Source organism: Nerophis lumbriciformis, linkage group LG26 (assembly GCF_033978685.3).
Source record: "Nerophis lumbriciformis linkage group LG26, RoL_Nlum_v2.1, whole genome shotgun sequence".
In the NCBI taxonomy this organism is placed as follows: domain Eukaryota; kingdom Metazoa; phylum Chordata; class Actinopteri; order Syngnathiformes; family Syngnathidae; genus Nerophis; species Nerophis lumbriciformis.
Window position 1 is genome coordinate 21,322,455 of NC_084573.2, and position 18,610 is coordinate 21,341,064.

An 18,610-nucleotide genomic window follows, 5' to 3' on the forward strand; every position below is an offset into this window, starting at 1 on the left:
TAGTAACCAAAACAAACGTATAACAAAATAATTTCTTTGTAACAAAAAACAAAAATGATTTGTGACCAACAAACCCGATTTATAACAATTAGTGACCAAAAAAAATCCTGAGTTGCAACAAAAAAAAACTGATTTGTTACCAAAAACCCTATTTTACATTCTAAAAATCCATCCATCCATACATTTTCTATCGCTTGTCTCATTCGGGGTTGCGGGGGGTGCTGGAGCCTATCTCAGCTGCATTCGGGCGGAAGGCGGGGTCATACTTGTCAACCTTGAGACCTCCGAATTCGGGAGATGGGGGTTGGGGGGGGGGGGGCGGGGTTTGGTGGTAGCGGGGGTGTATATTGTAGCGTCCCGGAAGAGTTAGTGCTGCAAGGGGTTCTGGGTTTTGTTCTGTTGTGTTTATGTTGTGTTACGTTGTGGATGTTCTCCCGAAATGTGTTTGTCATTCTTGTTTGGTGTGGGTTCACAATGTGGCGCATATTTGTAACAGTATTAAAGTTGTTTATACAGCCACCCTCAGTGTGACCTGTATGGCTTTTGATCAAGTATGCATTGGATTTACTTATGTGTGTGTAAATGCCGCATATATTATGTAAGTGTGCCGGCACGCTGTTTGTATGGAGGAAAAGCCGACGTGACGACAGTTTGTAGAGGACGCTAAAGGCAGTGCCTATAAGGCACGCCCCCAGTATTGTTGTCCGGGTGGAAATCGGGAGACATTCGGGAGAATGGTTGCCCCGGGAGAGGCACTGAAATTCGTGAGTCTCCCGGGAAAATCGGGAGGGTTGGCAAGTATGGGCGGGGTGCACCCTGGACAAGTCGCCACCTCATCACAGGGCCAACACAGATAGACAGACAACATTCACACTCACATTCACACACCAGGGACCATTTAGTGCCAAACAACCTATCCCCATGATTTGTAAAAAAAAAAAGAAAAAAAAAAAAGAAAAAAAAAAGATCTGTAACCAAAAAAAACGATTTTCAACCCAAAAATCGAAACACCCACCCACCCAAAAAATGAATTGCAACCCAAAACATGTACCACCAAAAAAAAAAAAAAATATATATATATAAAATGTAACACACACACGCACACGCACACACAAACTATTTGTAACTAATAAAAAAAAAACACAAAACACACAAAAACAAACATTTGTAGCAAAAACCTGAATGGAACATTTATTTATGCTGCTTTTTTAATTACTCAGGTCTACCTGCTTGCCACATGACAGTCCAAAAACCAAGCGGCATTGAACGCATCACTCATAACAAACAATGGAGGACAACCAGGGTGTCCTGTATTTATGGAGCTCTACAACAAAGTGAAAACTGTTGCTTATAACACCGCACAGCAACAGGGTAAGCTAAAGTTAGCTTAGCATGTATATCCTTAAATAATATTCAGCAACGACAACCAAGAGGTTTGTCATTAGTTTGGTATCAGCATGGAAGTAGAAGTAGGAGTACCTGCTTATGCTAGCATTGTAATTGGAGCGCCCGAGTGAGAGCCGAACATCCTGACATTTTTTACTGCGCGTTAATGTCGTGACATAAAACACTGCTACTTTCAACATACTGTAACATCTCGTGTAGGAATCACTTTAACATTTATGCAACTTGACTCACTTGAGATTTCCTCTCTTCATCCGAGTACCCACACAAGAGCATTGCATGACTCAGCGCTTTCAGCCTCCACTGTTGTGTGCCAACCTGCACCTTTGCCTGCTCCAAGCAGCACCGAGAGTGGATTAAAACTGGATTGTAGCGAAGTGAAAGCCTTTTTTTCCCAACTGTACTGCACGTTTAAATCATGCAAAATTGGTATCGCGTCTTATTTTGAGGACACTAGTGTCCTGGTCGTGGAACTGTGGACCAGCTCTATACTCTCGGCAGGGTCCTTGAGGGTGCATGGGAGTTTGCCCAACCAGTCTACATGTGTTTTGTGGACTTAGAGAAGGCATTCGACTGTGTCCCTCGGGAAGACCTGTGGGGAGTGCTCAGAGAGTATGGGGTATCGGACTGTCTGATTTTGGCAGTCCGCTCCCTGTATGATCAGTGTCAGAGCTTGGTCCGCATTGCCGGCAGTAAGTCGGACACGTTTCCAGTGAGGGTTGGACTCCGCCAAGGCTGCCCTTTGTCACCGATTCTGTTCATAACTTTTATGGACAGAATTTCTAGGCGCAGTCAAGGCGTTGAGGGGATCTGGTTTGGTGGCTGCAGGATTAGGTCTCTGCTTTTTGCAGATGATGTGGTCCTGATGGCTTCATCTGGCCAGGATCTTCAGCTCTCGCTGGATCGGTTCGCAGCCGAGTGTGAAGCGACTGGGATGAGAATCAGCACCTCCAAGTCCGAGTCCATGGTTCTCGCCCGGAAAAGGGTGGAATGCCATCTTCGGGTTGGGGAGGAGACCCTGCTCCAAGTGGAGGAGTTCAAGTACCTCGGAGTCTTGTTCACGAGTGAGGGAAGAGTGGATCGTGAGATCGACAGGCGGATCGGTGCGGCATCTTCAGTAATGCGGACGCTGTATCGATCCGTTGTGGTGAAGAAGGAGCTGAGCCGGAAGGCAAAGCTCTCAATTTACCGGTCGATCTACGTTCCCATCCTCACCTATGGTCATGAGCTTTGGGTTATGACCGAAAGGACAAGATCACGGGTACAAGCGGCCGAAATGAGTTTCCTCCGCCGGGTGGCAGGGCTCTCCCTTAGAGATAGGGTGAGAAGCTCTGTCATCCGGGGGGAGCTCAAAGTAAAGCCGCTGCTCCTCCACATCGAGAGGAGCCAGATGAGGTGGTTCGGGCATCTGGTCAGGATGCCACCCGATTGCCTCCCTCGGGAGGTGTTTAGGGCACGTCCGACCGGTAGGAGGCCACGGGGAAGACCCAGGACACGTTGGGAAGACTATGTCTCCTGGCTGGCCTGGGAACGCCTCGGGATCCCCCGGGAGGAGCTGGACGAAGTGGCTGGGGAGAGGGAAGTCTGGGCTTCCCTGCTTAGGCTGCTGCCCCCGCGACCCGACCTCGGATAAGCGGAAGAAGATGGATGGATGGATGGATAGTGTTGTTAAACGAACAGGCTCGTCTACTCGTAAACGGGGGGGCCGGTACTTTTTAGAGCAGGTATACAAACCCCGTTTCCAAATGAGTTGGGAAATTGTGTTAGATGTAAATATAAACGGAATACAATGATTTGCAAATCATTTGCAACCCATATTCAGTTGAATATGCTACAAAGACAACATATTTGATGTTCAAACTGATAAACATTTTTTTTTTTTTTTGCAAATAATCATTAACTTTAGAATTTGATGCTAGCAACACGTGACAAAGAAGTTGGGAAAGGTGGCAATAAATACTGATAAAATTGAGGAATGCTCATCAAACACTTATTTGGAACATCCCACAGGTGAACAGGCAAATTGGGAACAGGTGGGTGCCATGATTGGGTATAAAAGTAGATTCCAGGAAATGCTCAGTCATTCACAAACAAGGATGGGGCGAGGGTCACCACTTTGTCAACAAATGCGTGAGCAAATTGTTGAACAGTTTAAGAAAAACCTTTCTCAACCAGCTATTGCAAGGAATTTAGGAATTTCACCATCTACGGTCCGTAATATCATCAAAGGGTTCAGAGAATCTGGAGAAATCATTGCACGTAAGCAGCTAAGCCCGTGACCTTCGATCCCTCAGGCTGTACTGCATCAACAAGCGACATCAGTGTGTAAAGGATATCACCACATGGGCTCAGGAACACTTCAGAAACCCACTGTCAGTAACTACAGTTGGTCGCTCCATCTGTAAGTGCAAGTTAAAACTCTCCTATGCAAGGCGAAAACCGTTTATCAACAACACCCAGAAATGCCGTCGGCTTCGCTGGGCCTGAGCTCATCTAAGATGGACTGATACAAAGTGGAAAAGTGTTCTGTGGTCTGACGAGTCCACATTACAAATTGTTTTTGGAAACTGTGGACGTTGTGTCCTCCGGACCAAAGAGGAAAAGAACCATCCGGATTGTTATAGGCGCAAAGTTAAAAAGCCAGCATCTGTGATGGTATGGGGGTGTATTAGTGCACAAGACATGGGTAACTTACACATCTGTGAAGGTGCCATTAATGCTGAAAGGTACATACAGGTTTTGGAGCAACATATGTTGCCATCCAAGCAACGTTACCATGGACGCCCCTGCTTATTTCAGCAAGGCAATGCCAAGCCACGTGTTACATCAACGTGGCTTCATAGTAAAAGAGTGCGGGTACTAGACTGGCCTGCCTGTAGTCCAGACCTGTAGCCCATTGAAAATGTGTGGCGCATTATGAAGCCTAAAATACCACAACGGAGACCCCCGGACTGTTGAACAACTTAAGCTGTACATCAAGCAAGAATGGGAAAGAATTCCACATGAGAAGCTTAAAAAATGTGTCTCCTCAGTTCCCAAACGAGTGTTGTTAAAAGGAAAGGCCATGTAACACAGTGGTGAACATGCCCTTTCCCAACTACTTTGTCACGTGTTGCAGCCATGAAATTCTAACTTAATTATTATTTGCAAAAAAAAAAAAAAAGTTTATGAGTTTGAACATCAAATATCTTGTCTTTGTAGTGCATTCAATTGAATATGGGTTGAAAAGGATTTGCAAATCATTGTATTCCGTTTATATTTACATCTAACACAATTTCCCAACTCATATGGAAACGGGGTATGTAAGATTAAATATCTCAAATAAGGGTGATTATTGCTTATTTTCTGTCTGATAAGATAATTCTTCTCACAAAGCAGATTTTATGTTAAGAGTGTTTTACTTGTTTTAAGGGTTTTGGTCCTAAATTATCTCAGTAAGATATTACAGCTTGTTGCTGAGATTGTATGACCTATATTGAGTAAAACATGCTTGAAACTAGAATATCAACTGTTGCAAAGCTGTGTCATCAACACTCACAAGTATAAAACTACTTTTTTAAAGTAATAATTTGTTATTTCAAGCATGAAAAAAAAAAATCATGACTTTGACACAATTGTGTCGAATATTAAAACAGATGACAGCCAAATGGACTTTGCTGTTTTATTTTCAATGAAACAATAGAAAATACGTAATAGTAGTAAAGTTGTTATTAGTGAGAGTATACTTATTTCAAGGTATTTTTGGGTTCATTGCGGTTAGCTAATTTTACTTGTTTTGGAAAGTCTTGACAAGCCAAATTTTCTTGTTCTATTGGCAGATAATTTTGCTTAGTTCAAATAAAATACCCCTCATTTTTGTATTTTTTTTCTTGTTTTTGAACACTAACTTTTTGCAGTGCAGGAGGAATACAAATAAATACTGTGGTGATTGGCGTTTGTCAATAGCATTGAAAGGCATTCATCGGCAATGCTCCTTATGTTCCTTTTTATAAAACTCTTCTGATAATGATCGATGGCAGATCAACGGGCCCATCTCGAATATAGATAATGGTAAATCTGCATAAATTAGTTCATTTTGACAGCTTTAGTAGAAACACAAGTCCACTTGAGAGTCTCACATTCCCTCACGTGGCGGAATGGCGGCAGTTCCTCATTGAGTATCCCGAGGGCTAATTCCTTGTGACCTTGTGCTCTCTCACCTGACACGCATGCAGAGTCAACAAGAGGGCGGATAAACAACTTAGCCAGCTGACGGGATTTCAGAGACCGGCACAACAATGAATGCCAACGGAAGTGCTGGTGGAGGACTTTTAACCTGGCGGCGATGCAGTGCAATGACCAGGTGATCAAGTCTACATCCCACAGCAATGACATGTCACCACAAAGCAACTTAAGACCCAAAAGCTCAATTCTTTGCACAAGCAGATGACAGGAAGTCAATGTAAACACCACATCAAACTGTGCATAACACCTTCACCCCTTTGACTGTAACGTGGTACAGTATGGAGGCATAAAGTACATTTATAGCATACTATACAGTGATGGGCAGTAATGAGCTACATGTGGCTAAACTATGTAGCATTTTCCAGTAGCTTAGCTACTTTTAGACCTATGTAGCGAGTTTTCAGTGCATCACTAGTCAACGCGTAAATAATAGGCTATATATCCATTCATACAATTTATTACTTTAATTTTTTTTTCACATAAAATACCCTCATACTTAAGGTGTGGCGGCTTTTATTTTGCCGTGGCGCTGCACCACGATTAATTACCACATGTTCCGGACTATAAAGCCACACTGGTATATAAGCTGCAGATATATATGTATATGTATATAGTCGAGGTTACTGTGGTTTATCCGTTATACAGTGCTCAATAGGTAGAACGGAGGCTATTTCATCCCTACAAGCCTGTTTCGCAGGTTTCCCTGCTTTTCGGGGGATTTTTTTGAAGTGTCAATACATCAATAAAATCCCCTGAAGAGCAGGGAAACCTGTGAAACAGGCTTGTCGGGATTAAATAGCCTCTGTGTTTTTTCCTGACCTAACGTATATGTATATGTATGTTGCGGTAGAAAAATGGATGGATGGACGGATTTTGTAAATGTTTATTTACATACCTTAATTGTTTCCAAAAGGTGTCGGTAACACGGCAGTAAAACCGCTGGTCACACAAAACAAAATAAGTCATTGATATCTTTATTCACCCTTTATGAGATGAATCCAATGTTTTCCTATTTTAAAAAGGTTCAAGATGGTTATAAGGATTCTTCTTCTTTCTACTTTGGAGGAGAAAACTCACAGTGTTTACAAAAATATTGCTGGGTATTGTGGCCAAACAGCTACATTTTTGGTTCATCTGACATCACATGGACAAAGATAAGACCTTCTGGAGGAAAGTTCTGTGGTCAGATGAAACAAAAATTGAGCTGTTTGGCCACAATACCCAGCATTATGTTTGGAGGAGAAAAGGTGAGGCATTTAGTCCCAGGAACACCAATCCCTACCCTCAAGCATGGTGGTCATAGTGTGATGCTCTGGGCCTGTTTTGCTGCCAATGGAACTGGTGCTTTACAGAGAGGAAATGGGACAATGAAAAAGGAGGATTACCTCCAAATTCTTCAGGACAACCTAAAATCATCAGGGGTCTTGGGCGCAGTTGGGTGTTCCAACAGGACAATGACCCCAAACACACATCAAAAGTGGTAATGGAATGGCTAAATCAGGCTAGAATTAAGGTTTTACAATGGTCTTCCCAAAGTCCTGACTTAAACCTGTGGACAATGCTGAAGAAACAAGTCCATGTCAGAAAAAACAACAAATTTAGCTGAACTGCACCAATTTTGTCAAGAGGATTGGTCAAAAATTCAAGCAGAAGCTTGCCAGAAGCTTGTGGATGGCTACCAAAAGCGCCTTATTGCAGTGAAACTTGCCAAGGGACATGTAACCAAATATTAACATTGCTGTATGTATACTTTTGAACCAGCAGATTTGCTCACATTTTCAGTAGACCCATAATGAATTCATAAAAGAACCAAACATCATGAATGTTTTTTGTGACACATATACATATATATATATATACTGTATATATATGCATACATACATACATGTGTGTGTATATATACACCACATATATGTATATATATATATATCAATCAATCAATCAATGTTTACTTATATAGCCCTAAATCACAAGTGTCTCAAAGGGCTGCACAAGCCACAACGACATCCTCGGCTCAGATCCCAATCCAATCCAATCCACTTTATTTATATAGCCCACATCATATAGATGGATGGCTGTGACAGATTTGTTGATAATTCAGCTTCATTGATCAACATTAGCATCAGGACTCCTCCTTTTCTGTTTGCTTTTTTCGAGACGGCTGCGGTGTGTGAGCGACGGGAAGAACATCTCCGACTCACTCATGGCAAAGTAATTTAGCGCCACCTGTTGATTTGTACATACATACATTTCTTGATGTCGTTTTCAACATCAGTTTTTGCTAAATTATGTTTTATGGCAAACTTGGCATCATCACTCCTCTGTTATTTGCTTCTTGTTTTTGAACGGCCGCTGTGTGTGAGCGACAGGAGGAAAAGCCTCAACTTCCGTATAGAAAAGTCGTTTTGCACCACCTGTTGGTTTGTAAATAAATCTCTAGACCCCGCATCTAAGACAACCCGTTTGTTTTCGACTTACTGTCCCATATTGGGTCAATATAATATGCAGGAGGTGAGGATCTATGAACTGTTCAGTATTAATCCAAACTAGGACTGTTTAGCTCTGGGGGAGGTCCCACATGTACCATGACAGGTGTGCAACCTCCACGTTCTGCAGCACTGCTTGTGCATATATACTCAAGGTTTGCACATCCTCCTCCTGCCGCCCATCCTCTCTCGTTCACAGGACCATGTGACCTAGATACTAAAATGGCCAACACCTTCTTCTTCGTCTTCTTCTTCTTCTTCTTGCATTTGAGTTGACCATGACAACCCGTCTATGGAAATTAACAGGCGTGTGCCAAACGAGGGCGACGCAGAATGTACAAGAAGGTACATTCCCATGTGAATTGTAAAACACTTCCAGTGGAAGTTCAGAAGAAGAAGACAAACAAATGGGAAAAAAAGGGAACTTAGAGTGTTTGTACAGGCAGTGATGGGAAGATCAGTTGTACTTTCAGCAGTGGAGTGTATTTGATAGAAATGTCTCCTGAGAGCCACGCTTTAACGCACTGTTGCTGCTTATAGGCATCCTGGGAACCTTTTTGTTGCCTTTACTCATTGTCATCTTTTAGCTGCAGCCAGCAGAGGTGCTGTTGCAGCTATCCAGACATGTGTTTTTATTGGCTTGATATTGATAGGACACTCAGTTTAGGGCTGCAGCGATTGAGTAGTGGAGGCGATATGGTCTCAAACAGGGGTGTCAAACGTACGGCCCGAGGGCCGGATCAGGCCCGCAAACAGGTTTTATTCGGCCCGCGGGATGAGTTTGCTTAGTATAAAAATTAACCTTAAATTTTTGAATGAAATTAGCTGTTCTAAATGTGTCCACTGGATGTCGCTATAGCAATTATTTGTATCTTTGTAGATAATGCTACATATGTACAAAATAAACTACATGATGTTAGTACATCAGTCGAGGAAAATGATCAAGCTACATAAATAACATACTGTAATTTAATTTTCATATCATTTTTTTATCTTGATATTTGAATTAATCGCGATCTTTATTTGAAACGATTTTTAATTGATTCAAAAAAATATATATATATATATTCAAAATTATCTTTTGTCCAGCCACTCAGGCAAATCATATTGTTGGTGTAGATGCCCATATCTGCTGTTCAGATTTATTTTAGAAAAGAGAAGTGTGTGATACTTCTCTTGTTACCTTGAATAGATTTGACTTTATTAAATGTTAGGGTAGAATTTTTTTTTTTTTTAAAACAGTTTTGAAATATTATATACATGTATCACAGCTGTTTATCTATTTAGAGAGGAATGCAGTTAATCATAGAACTGGCATCCAATGTTATTAAAAAGTATTGATTTTGAATCGAGAATCGTTTCTGAATCGAATTGTTACCCCCAAGAATCGAATCGTGTGTTGCCCAAAGATTCACAGCCCTAAACGATAGTAATAAAAACTCTATAGTCGGCCAGATTTATACCATTTATATCGTACTGGGTTTCCCGTACATGATCGTGGCATCCCACCGCGGAAAAATAAAAGCCGTAACACCTTAAAAGTTTGGGTTTTTGTACGTGAAAACAAATAATGTAATATATATGAATGCACATACAGTATATAGCCTAGTATTTGCGCACTATTGACCAATGATGCTCCGAAAAAGATTTTGATCACTGAAACAGCGCTGCTGTAACCCGAAGTGATGATGTAAGCAATATGCACACGATTGTCTGTCGCGGAGGCAGTATGACTCGAATATGGACGCACTTTGATATAGCCGAGATACACTTGCGGACAGCGATCTACAAAATGTGCAATGTGCGAATATCAAAAGGACGATTGCCGCTTTTATGGAGAGAAAATGCAGTTAAAGCAGCAGCGCGAAGCAAGTGTCAAGAGTCCGTCTCCAATAACACCAGAAAAAGATGCTAGATTTGTTGCTGGCCGTTTTTAACAAAGAAAAAGTCACTAAAAGGATTAGAAAAGTTTCCAGAAACTTCTCGACAAAGTACATTGCACAATAAGCAGCAACAATTGAAAATAAGAGCAAAAAAATATTGTATTCGAGAAAAAAAATATGTTTACACTCATCAATAATACCAAAGATTTATTTTCAAATATATGTGTAACATTGGCAGCACGGTGGAAGAGGGGTTAGTGCGTCTGGATCACAATACGAAGGTCCTGAGTAGTCTTGGGTTCAATCCCGGGCTCGGGATCTTTCTGTGTGGAGTTTGCATGTTCTCCCCGTGACTGCGTGGGTTCCCTGCGGGTACTCCTGCTTCCTCCCACCGCCAAAAACATGCACCTGGGGATAGGTTGATTAGCAACACTAAATTGGCCCTAGTGTGTGAATGTGAGTGTGAATGTTGTCTGTCTATCTGTGTTGGCCCTGCGATGAGGTGGCGACTTGTCCAGGGTGTACCCCGCCTTCCGCCCGATTGTAGCTGAGATAGGCTCCAGCGCCCCCCGCGACCCCAAAAGGGAATAAGCGGTAGAAAATGGATGGATGGATGTGTAACATTTGGTTAGCCTTTTTAAAAAATATATGCACCATCACATATTATGCAAATTGTCATTTTTACCACGTCCCCACCGCCACAGGTATGTTGACAATCTGGGGGAAACCCTGTCATATATATTCAATATTGCGCAACCCTCGCATGTAGGTTCATGTACAAAAGTAAGTTCACTTCTTTTTACACTCGGATGACACTTGATAATGTCAAAAAAAATCTTCAAATTACCTGTATTGTAAATAAAAGTTAAAATTTTGCAATGACTGCAAGGTTTAAGCATCTTTGTATGCTTATAGGCTCAGGTAGGAAAGCGAGTTAACTTCTTTTTACACTTTTAAACATGAACTGTGCTGTTGAATAAAGTTGTTTGATAACAATTTCCATTATTTCCTTCAACGTGGTTTCAAAAATATGGACAAATCAAAAGGTGGATGAGCTTCCTGGTAGAGCGTTAACTGTATTTTGGAAACAGGAAGCATATCTATTTACCTCAAGGAAGTATTCAATGACTTACATTAGTGCAATAAGACTACAGGGTATAGTTTAGAGCAGTGCTGCCATAACTGGGGCCCGTGGGCCACAATTGGCCCGCTGGGTCTTTTTGTGTAGCCCCCAAAAGATGGGAACTTTATTATTTACATTTAGGTTATTTGTGTTTCAGACTTAAAATCAGAGGTTTCCTGATCCAATATTGATATCGGCATGTGATCAGCAACAACACAAATATCGTATGATATCAGCTTGCATGTAAAATCTCCGATACACGCAGTCCTGCAGTGCGTGAATTGGTGCAAAGCTAGTTAACGTCTAAATGTCACACAAGGTTGGTATTTTCTTGTATATTTGTCAATTACAAAAAGGTAAACATGGCAGGCAACTAGGAGCGAACCGCCACACAACAGCTAAGCAAACAATAGCACACAAGCTAAACATACTGTACACAAGTGACCTTCCTTGAACAATACTGCATTTGTCAAAATAAACAAGCATTGCATATTATTTACACATACAAAGTCTCAGAGAAAGAAGTGTATTAGAAAGTATTTAGTAACAAACGTGTCCGCATCATTCAACCTACTGCGTCATCGGCTTATCTTAATGAATTACTACTCCACTTCGAATCAAAGACAGCATGAGTCCATTACAGACAATTAATAATAAATAGGTTAGGGCAGGGGTGTCAAACGTACGGGCCGAGGGCCGGATCAGGCCCCCAAACAGGTGTTATCCGGCCCGCGGGATGAGTTTGCCAAGTATAAAAATTAACCTGAAATTTTGGAAAGAAAGAAACAGCTGTTCTAAATGTGTCCACTGGATGTCGCAATAGCAATTATTTGTATTTTTGTAGATGATGCTACATATGTACAAAATAAACCACATGATGTTAGTAAATCAGTCGAGGAAAATGATCAAACTACATAAATAACATACTTTAATTTGATTTTGATAGAATTTGTTTATCTTAATAAAAAAAAAATTAACACCAATGAGTTGACTGATGAACATTATCACATAATTTGTTCAGAAAATACAAATAAAAGTTAAAGTACCACTGATAGTCACACACACACTCGGTGTGGTGAAATTACCCTCTGCATTTGACCCATCCCCTTGTTCCACCCCCTGGGAGGTGAGGGGAGCAGTGAGCAGCAGCGGTGGCTGCACTCAGGGAATCACTTTGGTGATTTAACCCCCAATTCCAACCCTTGATGATGAGTGCCAAGCAGGGAGGTAATGGGTCCCATTTTTATAGTCTTTGGTATGACTCGGCTGAGGTTTGAACAACTCACGACCTACCAATCTCAGGGCGGACACTCTAATCACAAGGCCACTGAGCAGGTATATATATACTATTAACCGCAACAGGTAATTGTAAAAAAAACAACAACAATTATGATTTGTACAATTTCAGAATGTGCTTGTTCTATTTTTAAACAAAGAAAACAATCTGAAGTTGTCTTTATTTTTAAGTTATCGTGCCGTGATTTTACCGGTCCGGCCTACTTGGGAGTAGATTTTTCTCCATGTGGCCCCCCATCTAAAATGAGTTTGACACCCCTTGTCTAAAATCTATATGGCGATATACACTATATTGCCAAAAGTATTTGGCCACCCATCCAAATGATGAGAATCAGGTGTCCTAATCACTTGGCCCGGTGTATAAAATCAAGCACTTAGGCATGGAAACTGTTTCTACAAACATTTGTGAAAGAATGGGCCGCTCTCAGTGATTTCCAGCGTGGAACTGTCATAGGATGCCACCTGTGCAACAAATCCAGTCGTGAAATTTCCTCGCTCCTAAATATTCCAAAGTCAACTTTATTATAAGAAAATCGAAGAGTTTGGGAACAACAGCAACTCAGCCACGAAGTGGTAGGCCATGTAAACTGGCAGAGAGGGGTCAGTGGATGCTGAAGCGCATAGTGCAAAGACTTTCCGCACAGTCAGTTGCTACAGAGCTCCAAACTTCATGTGACCTTCCAATTAGCCCAAGTACAGTACGCAGAGAGCTTCATGGAATGGGTTTTCATGGCCGAGCAGCTGTATCTAAGCCATACATCACCAAGTCCAATACAAAGCGTGGGATGCAGTGGTGTGAAGCACGTCGCCACTGGACTCAAGAGCAGTGGAGACGCCTTCTCTGGAATGATGAATCACGCTTTTCCATCTGGCAATCTGATGGATGAGTCTGGGTTTGGAGGTTGCCAGGAGAACGGTACATTTCGGACTGCATTGTGCCAAGTGTGTAATTTGGTGGAGGAAGAATTATGGTGTGGTGTTGTTTTTCAGGAGTTGGGCTAGTTCCAGTGAAAGGAACTTTGAATGCTCCAGGGTACCAAAACATTGTGGACAATTCCATGGCATGGCACTTCAAGTTCATATGTGAGTAAAGGCAGGTGGCCAAATACTTTTGGCAATATAGTGTATATTGCAGCCTCCTTTGGTAACAATGTACTGTATATCATGATATACTTTTTGGTATGTAAATTATAATATAAACATTTCAAAACGGGTTACAAATTTAGTAGCTGACATAGGTAGAAACATGTCTCATTTCCAATTGTATTGTTTTCTCAAAATTATTATTAATTTACCTGCTAAGTTCCTGTTAATATCTAGTTACTTTCTGTTGTAACATGATTCTTTCTAAAATGTAATAAAACATTATTAATCTGTTGTTTGGATACTTAACATTAGTCTTGGCTGTATGTCACATTTTTATATTTATACATTGTATTTGTATATATTTTCAAATCTCAAAAATATATTTACAAATACGTGTTTATTTATACAAATTATTTATTTATTTATATATCACATTTGTATTTGTATATTTATTTAATATATGCATATGTATAGGGATGATGTTCGAAACCGGTTCTCCCGGTTGTTCGATAAGAAAAGAACCGTTCGATAAGAAAAGAACCGATTCCATGGACTCAAATCCCTTTTTGAGAACCTGTTCCCGTTATCGAGGCCACTATAGTAAAGAAAAAGAGTTGGTTCTTTATTCGAATCCCTGGGAACGAATCCCGTCCCACAAGAAATGCCCTGTGGGACATCACAGGAAATGACGTAGCTCAGTCATTAGACTGAGCTACGTCATTTCCTGTGATGTCACACAAGCAGCAAAAATAATGGACTGGAAAAAACGCCTCAAGGCATGGCTATTCACCTATAGTGATCACAGAGACAGGTTGTTTTTGTGTTACTGTATATATTTGTTTTTCTGAAAAATCCCACTTAATATACTTACTTACAGTCAATATTTATTTATTTTATTTTTTTAGGGGGGTAACAGTCAATATTTATTTATTTATTTTATTTTTTATTTTCTTATAAAATAAAAGTGAGCTTTTGTTAAACCAAATATTGTGTTTTTTTCCATATACAACAACCTATCCGGTTCTCCCGGTTGTTCGATAAGAAAAGTACCGTTCGATAAGAAAAGAACCGATGCCATGGACTCGAATCCCTTTTTGAGAACCTGTTCCCGTTATTGAGGCCACTATAGTAAAGACAAAGAGTTGGTTCTTTATTCGAATCCCTGGGAACGAATCCCGTCCCACAAGAAATGCCCTGTAGGACATCACAGGAAATGACGTAGCTCAGTCTAATGACTGAGCTACGTCATACAAGCAGCAAAAATAATGGACCGAAAAAACGTCTCAAGGCATGGCTATTCACCTATAGTGATCACAGAGACAGGTTGTTTTTGTGTTACTGTATATATTTGTTTTTCTGAAAATCTGTGAGCTCGACAGGCGGATCGGTGCGGCGTCTTCAGTAATGCGGACGCTGTATCGATCCGTTGTGGTAAAGAAGGAGCTGAGCCGGAAGGCAAAGCTCTCGATTTACCGGTCGATCTACGTTCCCATCCTCACCTATGGTCATGAGCTTTGGGTCATGACCGAAAGGACAAGATCACGGGTACAAGCAGCCGAAATGAGTTTCCTCCGCCGGGTGGCGGGGCTCTCCCTTAGAGATAGGGTGAGAAGCTCTGTCATCCGGGGGGAGCTCAAAGTAAAACCGCTGCTCCTCCACATCGAGAGGAGCCAGATGAGGTGGTTCGGGCATCTGGTCAGGATGCCACCCGAACTCCTCCTCCCTAGGGAGGTGTTTAGGGCACGCCCGACCGGTAGGAGGCCACGGGGAAGACCCAGGACATGTTGGGAAGACTATCTCTCCCGGCTGGCCTGGAAACACCTTGGGATCCCCCGGGAGGAGCTGGACGAAGTGGCTGGGGAGGGGGAAGTCTGGGCTTCCCTGCTTAGGCTGCTGCCCCCGCGACCCGACCTCAGATAAGCGGAAGAAGATGGATGGATGGATGGATGGATCCCACTTAATATACAACAGTCAATATTTATTTTTATTATTTTTTTTAGGGGGGTAACAGTCGATATTTATTTATTTATTTTATTTTTTATTTTCTTATAAAATAAAAGTGAGCTTTTGTTAAACCAAATATTGTGTTTTTTTCCATATACAACAACCTATCTGGATTCGATAAGAGCATCGATAAGGAATCTGTTCGATAAGAGAATTCAATAATGGGCTCGAACTTGATAATTTCTTATCAAACATCATCCCTACCAGTGACGTGCAGTCACTAGAGGCAGGTGAGGCAGGGCCTCACCTGCCATCATGGAAAGAAAAAAAATGTAAAAAGAAAAAAAATTAATTCAATTGTTATATGTATCCAGTGATTATACTATAAAGTTATTTTCCATTTAACTTCACCAGTTTTAGATTATTTTTATTCAAAATCGCTGAATTTTCACATTTGCCGTTCAAATACTGAGAAGAGACGGTGCGGTGATCAGCAGCCAGTTGAGGCACGTCACTCAGTGCCTCAACATGGATTCCGGACTCGGCTAACTGCTGGCCTGCTGTGCAGTGAGACTGTATTGCTATATGAATTATATTATACATTTCCATAGTTTAGTTAGCTGTATTTTGTCAACAACTGTATGTGTGTAACGTATTTCTTGTGCTGAGCGATCATAAAACGGCTACAAAAGACACACTGGCTGAGGCTCCAGTAATCCCGCCTCCTGCACCCCCGCCGTAGAATTGTTATATCAACTAAAGCCCACACTTAAACTTACCACGTGCAAGATTGAATCTATTTAAAAAAGTTTTTTCATAAGAAGCCAAAAAGTGCAAAAACAATAATGTTCTTGTTGGAGGAGTTGTGAATGACTGCAGGGCCACAACATTAGGTACACCTGCAGACTGCAGGTGTATCTAATTCACAACTCCTCCAACACGAACATTATTGTTTTTGCACTTTTTGGCTTCTTATTAAATAACTTTTGTAACCTATTTTTATGGGCTTTCCTCTTTGTGATGTTAAGTTCCTGTTATGCGCTGTTATACAGTATATGCCTTGAGCTCTTATTTTGAAGGTGCTATGAGCGGAAGTGATGACACGTTGCGGAGGTTTTTGAAAGAAGGTAAATAAAGTGGTCCTCGTGTAAACTGGAGTCTCCGTGTTTGTTATTTTGTAGTTTCATACAGTATAGGCGACATTTATAAACCCTCGGTTACACTTTTTTAAATAGATTCAATCTTGCACGTGGAAAGTGTAAGTGAGGGCTTTAGTTGTGGCGCATTGACTTAATTTATAAGTAAAAGGTAAGACCATAATAATGTTTTTTTTTATTAAATGTGCTTTTTTGTGTGCTACAGTTTGTATGTGTAAAGTTAAAGTTAAGTTAAAGTACCAATGATTGTCACACACACACTAGGTGTAATGAAATTTGTTCTCTGCATTTGACCCATCCCCTTGTTCACCCCCTGGGAGGTGAGGGGAGCAGTGGGCAGCAGCGGCGCCGCGCCCGGGAATCAACCTCACCGCACGTCACTGATCCCTACATATGTATTAATATCATATTGATGTATACAAGTTGATGTGTGACAATTCTACTTCCATATTATTCAAACCTTGAAAACACAACATTAAAATCCAAGCATTTTCAAGGTTTTTAACCCTGAGTAAACGATAGCAGCAATAAAGGGACGTGTAGTGACATGCAAAAGTGACTGCTGAGCCCAGAGCAACCTGTCTTGCAGCCAAAACTTTTGACACCAACAATCAACAGGAGAGCATTCCTGCAGCCTGCAGTCATTAGTCGTGACAGTGCACAAAAATAATACCTGCATTGTAGAAGCGGTCCAGCACTGTGGTCTCTCCGAAATCCAGTTTCCCAAAGTGGACCGTCTCCAGTTTGCTGCCCACGGTGCTGCAGGCGTCCTTCAGGCATTGCAGCGCCATGCACTCGGCGTTGTTATTCTGCTGGTTGGGCTCGTTGTTGAGCACGTAGGCGACACTCACCGGCCTGTTCTTGCACGACTTGCCGGTGGACAGCAGGCCACCGTCGTGGTCACAGCTTCCGGAAGTCTGGCCGGATCCTGTGAGGGGATCGTGCCAGAAAGTCCCCGCTGCTGGGACCGGAGCACCGCAGGCTCCACGGGTGGTGGCGGCGGCGGTGGTGTTGGTGTCCATGCCGACATTATTACCCCCTCTGGCGGGGCAAGCCACAAAGCAAGGCACGGGCAAGGAGATCCCGTCCTCTTGACTCATGTTGTCGGTGTTTTTAAAGCGCGCGGCAGCGTGGCCGTGGGAGCTCCATGGCGCACGGTGGGTACGCGCGGCGGAGGAGGAGGAGGAGGTCGAGGGTCACGCACAAGCCATGCTGCGCGGCGTTCGGACCCACGTCACGGCGACTCAAACTTGCATTCCTTACTGCTGTGCCATGCGTGGCAAATCCAAGTGGAAAGACACGACAAAGTACACCAACGGCCGTCGCACCCTGCCCAGTTCCCACTGTTATCTAGCCCGACTTGTACTGCTGGTGGGCGGGGGCAAACTACGGGAAGCCTAGGGTGTGTGGGCGGGGACACGAGGACCACGTGGGAGCCTCTCAAAGGGCTCCTTCACAATAATAACATCACTCCAATTTCCTTTTTTTTTTTTTTTAAATATGACAACATAACTCACACGGACCTCATATTAATACATCAACTATTTTAATGACTCTTCTTGAAATAATATAGCAGGACTGTGATAGGACAGAACAATATTTCATACCTGTGCTTAATGAAAGTGCATTACCGTAATTACTAAAAAAAATACTGACAACACATTCCGAAAACATATGCAAACATTAATGTTTAGTTGAGAAACAGACGGCTTCTTTCTTTCCTGTTTCAAGGTGGACATCTAGTGGCGAAAGTACAGTATTACAGTTCCTTTCACTGTTATAGGTACCGAACCCCACCAGTTTCATCATATGCGCATTCACCGAACCCTTCTTTAGTGAAAAATATATATATATATTTTTTCAAATTCAAGAAAAAGTCATGTTTCTTTTACTGGTGCACAAAATGAACTGTGCATGAACATCACCTTGTTCAAAGAACAAAACCAACACAGTGCATTCGGGTGTTACCATTTAGTGGTCAATTGTACGTAGTATGTACTGTACTGT

At 41.9% G+C, this 18,610-nt stretch overlaps 1 protein-coding gene across 1 annotated transcript in view; it reads right to left on the bottom strand.

The window, feature by feature from the left end:
• The window catches only part of map3k5 (mitogen-activated protein kinase kinase kinase 5), a 198,083-nt gene extending 180,109 nt beyond the window's left edge, over positions 1-17,974 (bottom strand). The window contains exon 1 of the mRNA XM_061987193.2: positions 17,277-17,974. Within this exon, the coding sequence (XP_061843177.2) occupies positions 17,277-17,703 (427 nt within the window). The 5' untranslated portion in view covers positions 17,704-17,974. The remainder of the gene's footprint in view (positions 1-17,276) is intronic.
• Between the last annotated feature and the right edge of the window lie 636 nt (positions 17,975-18,610).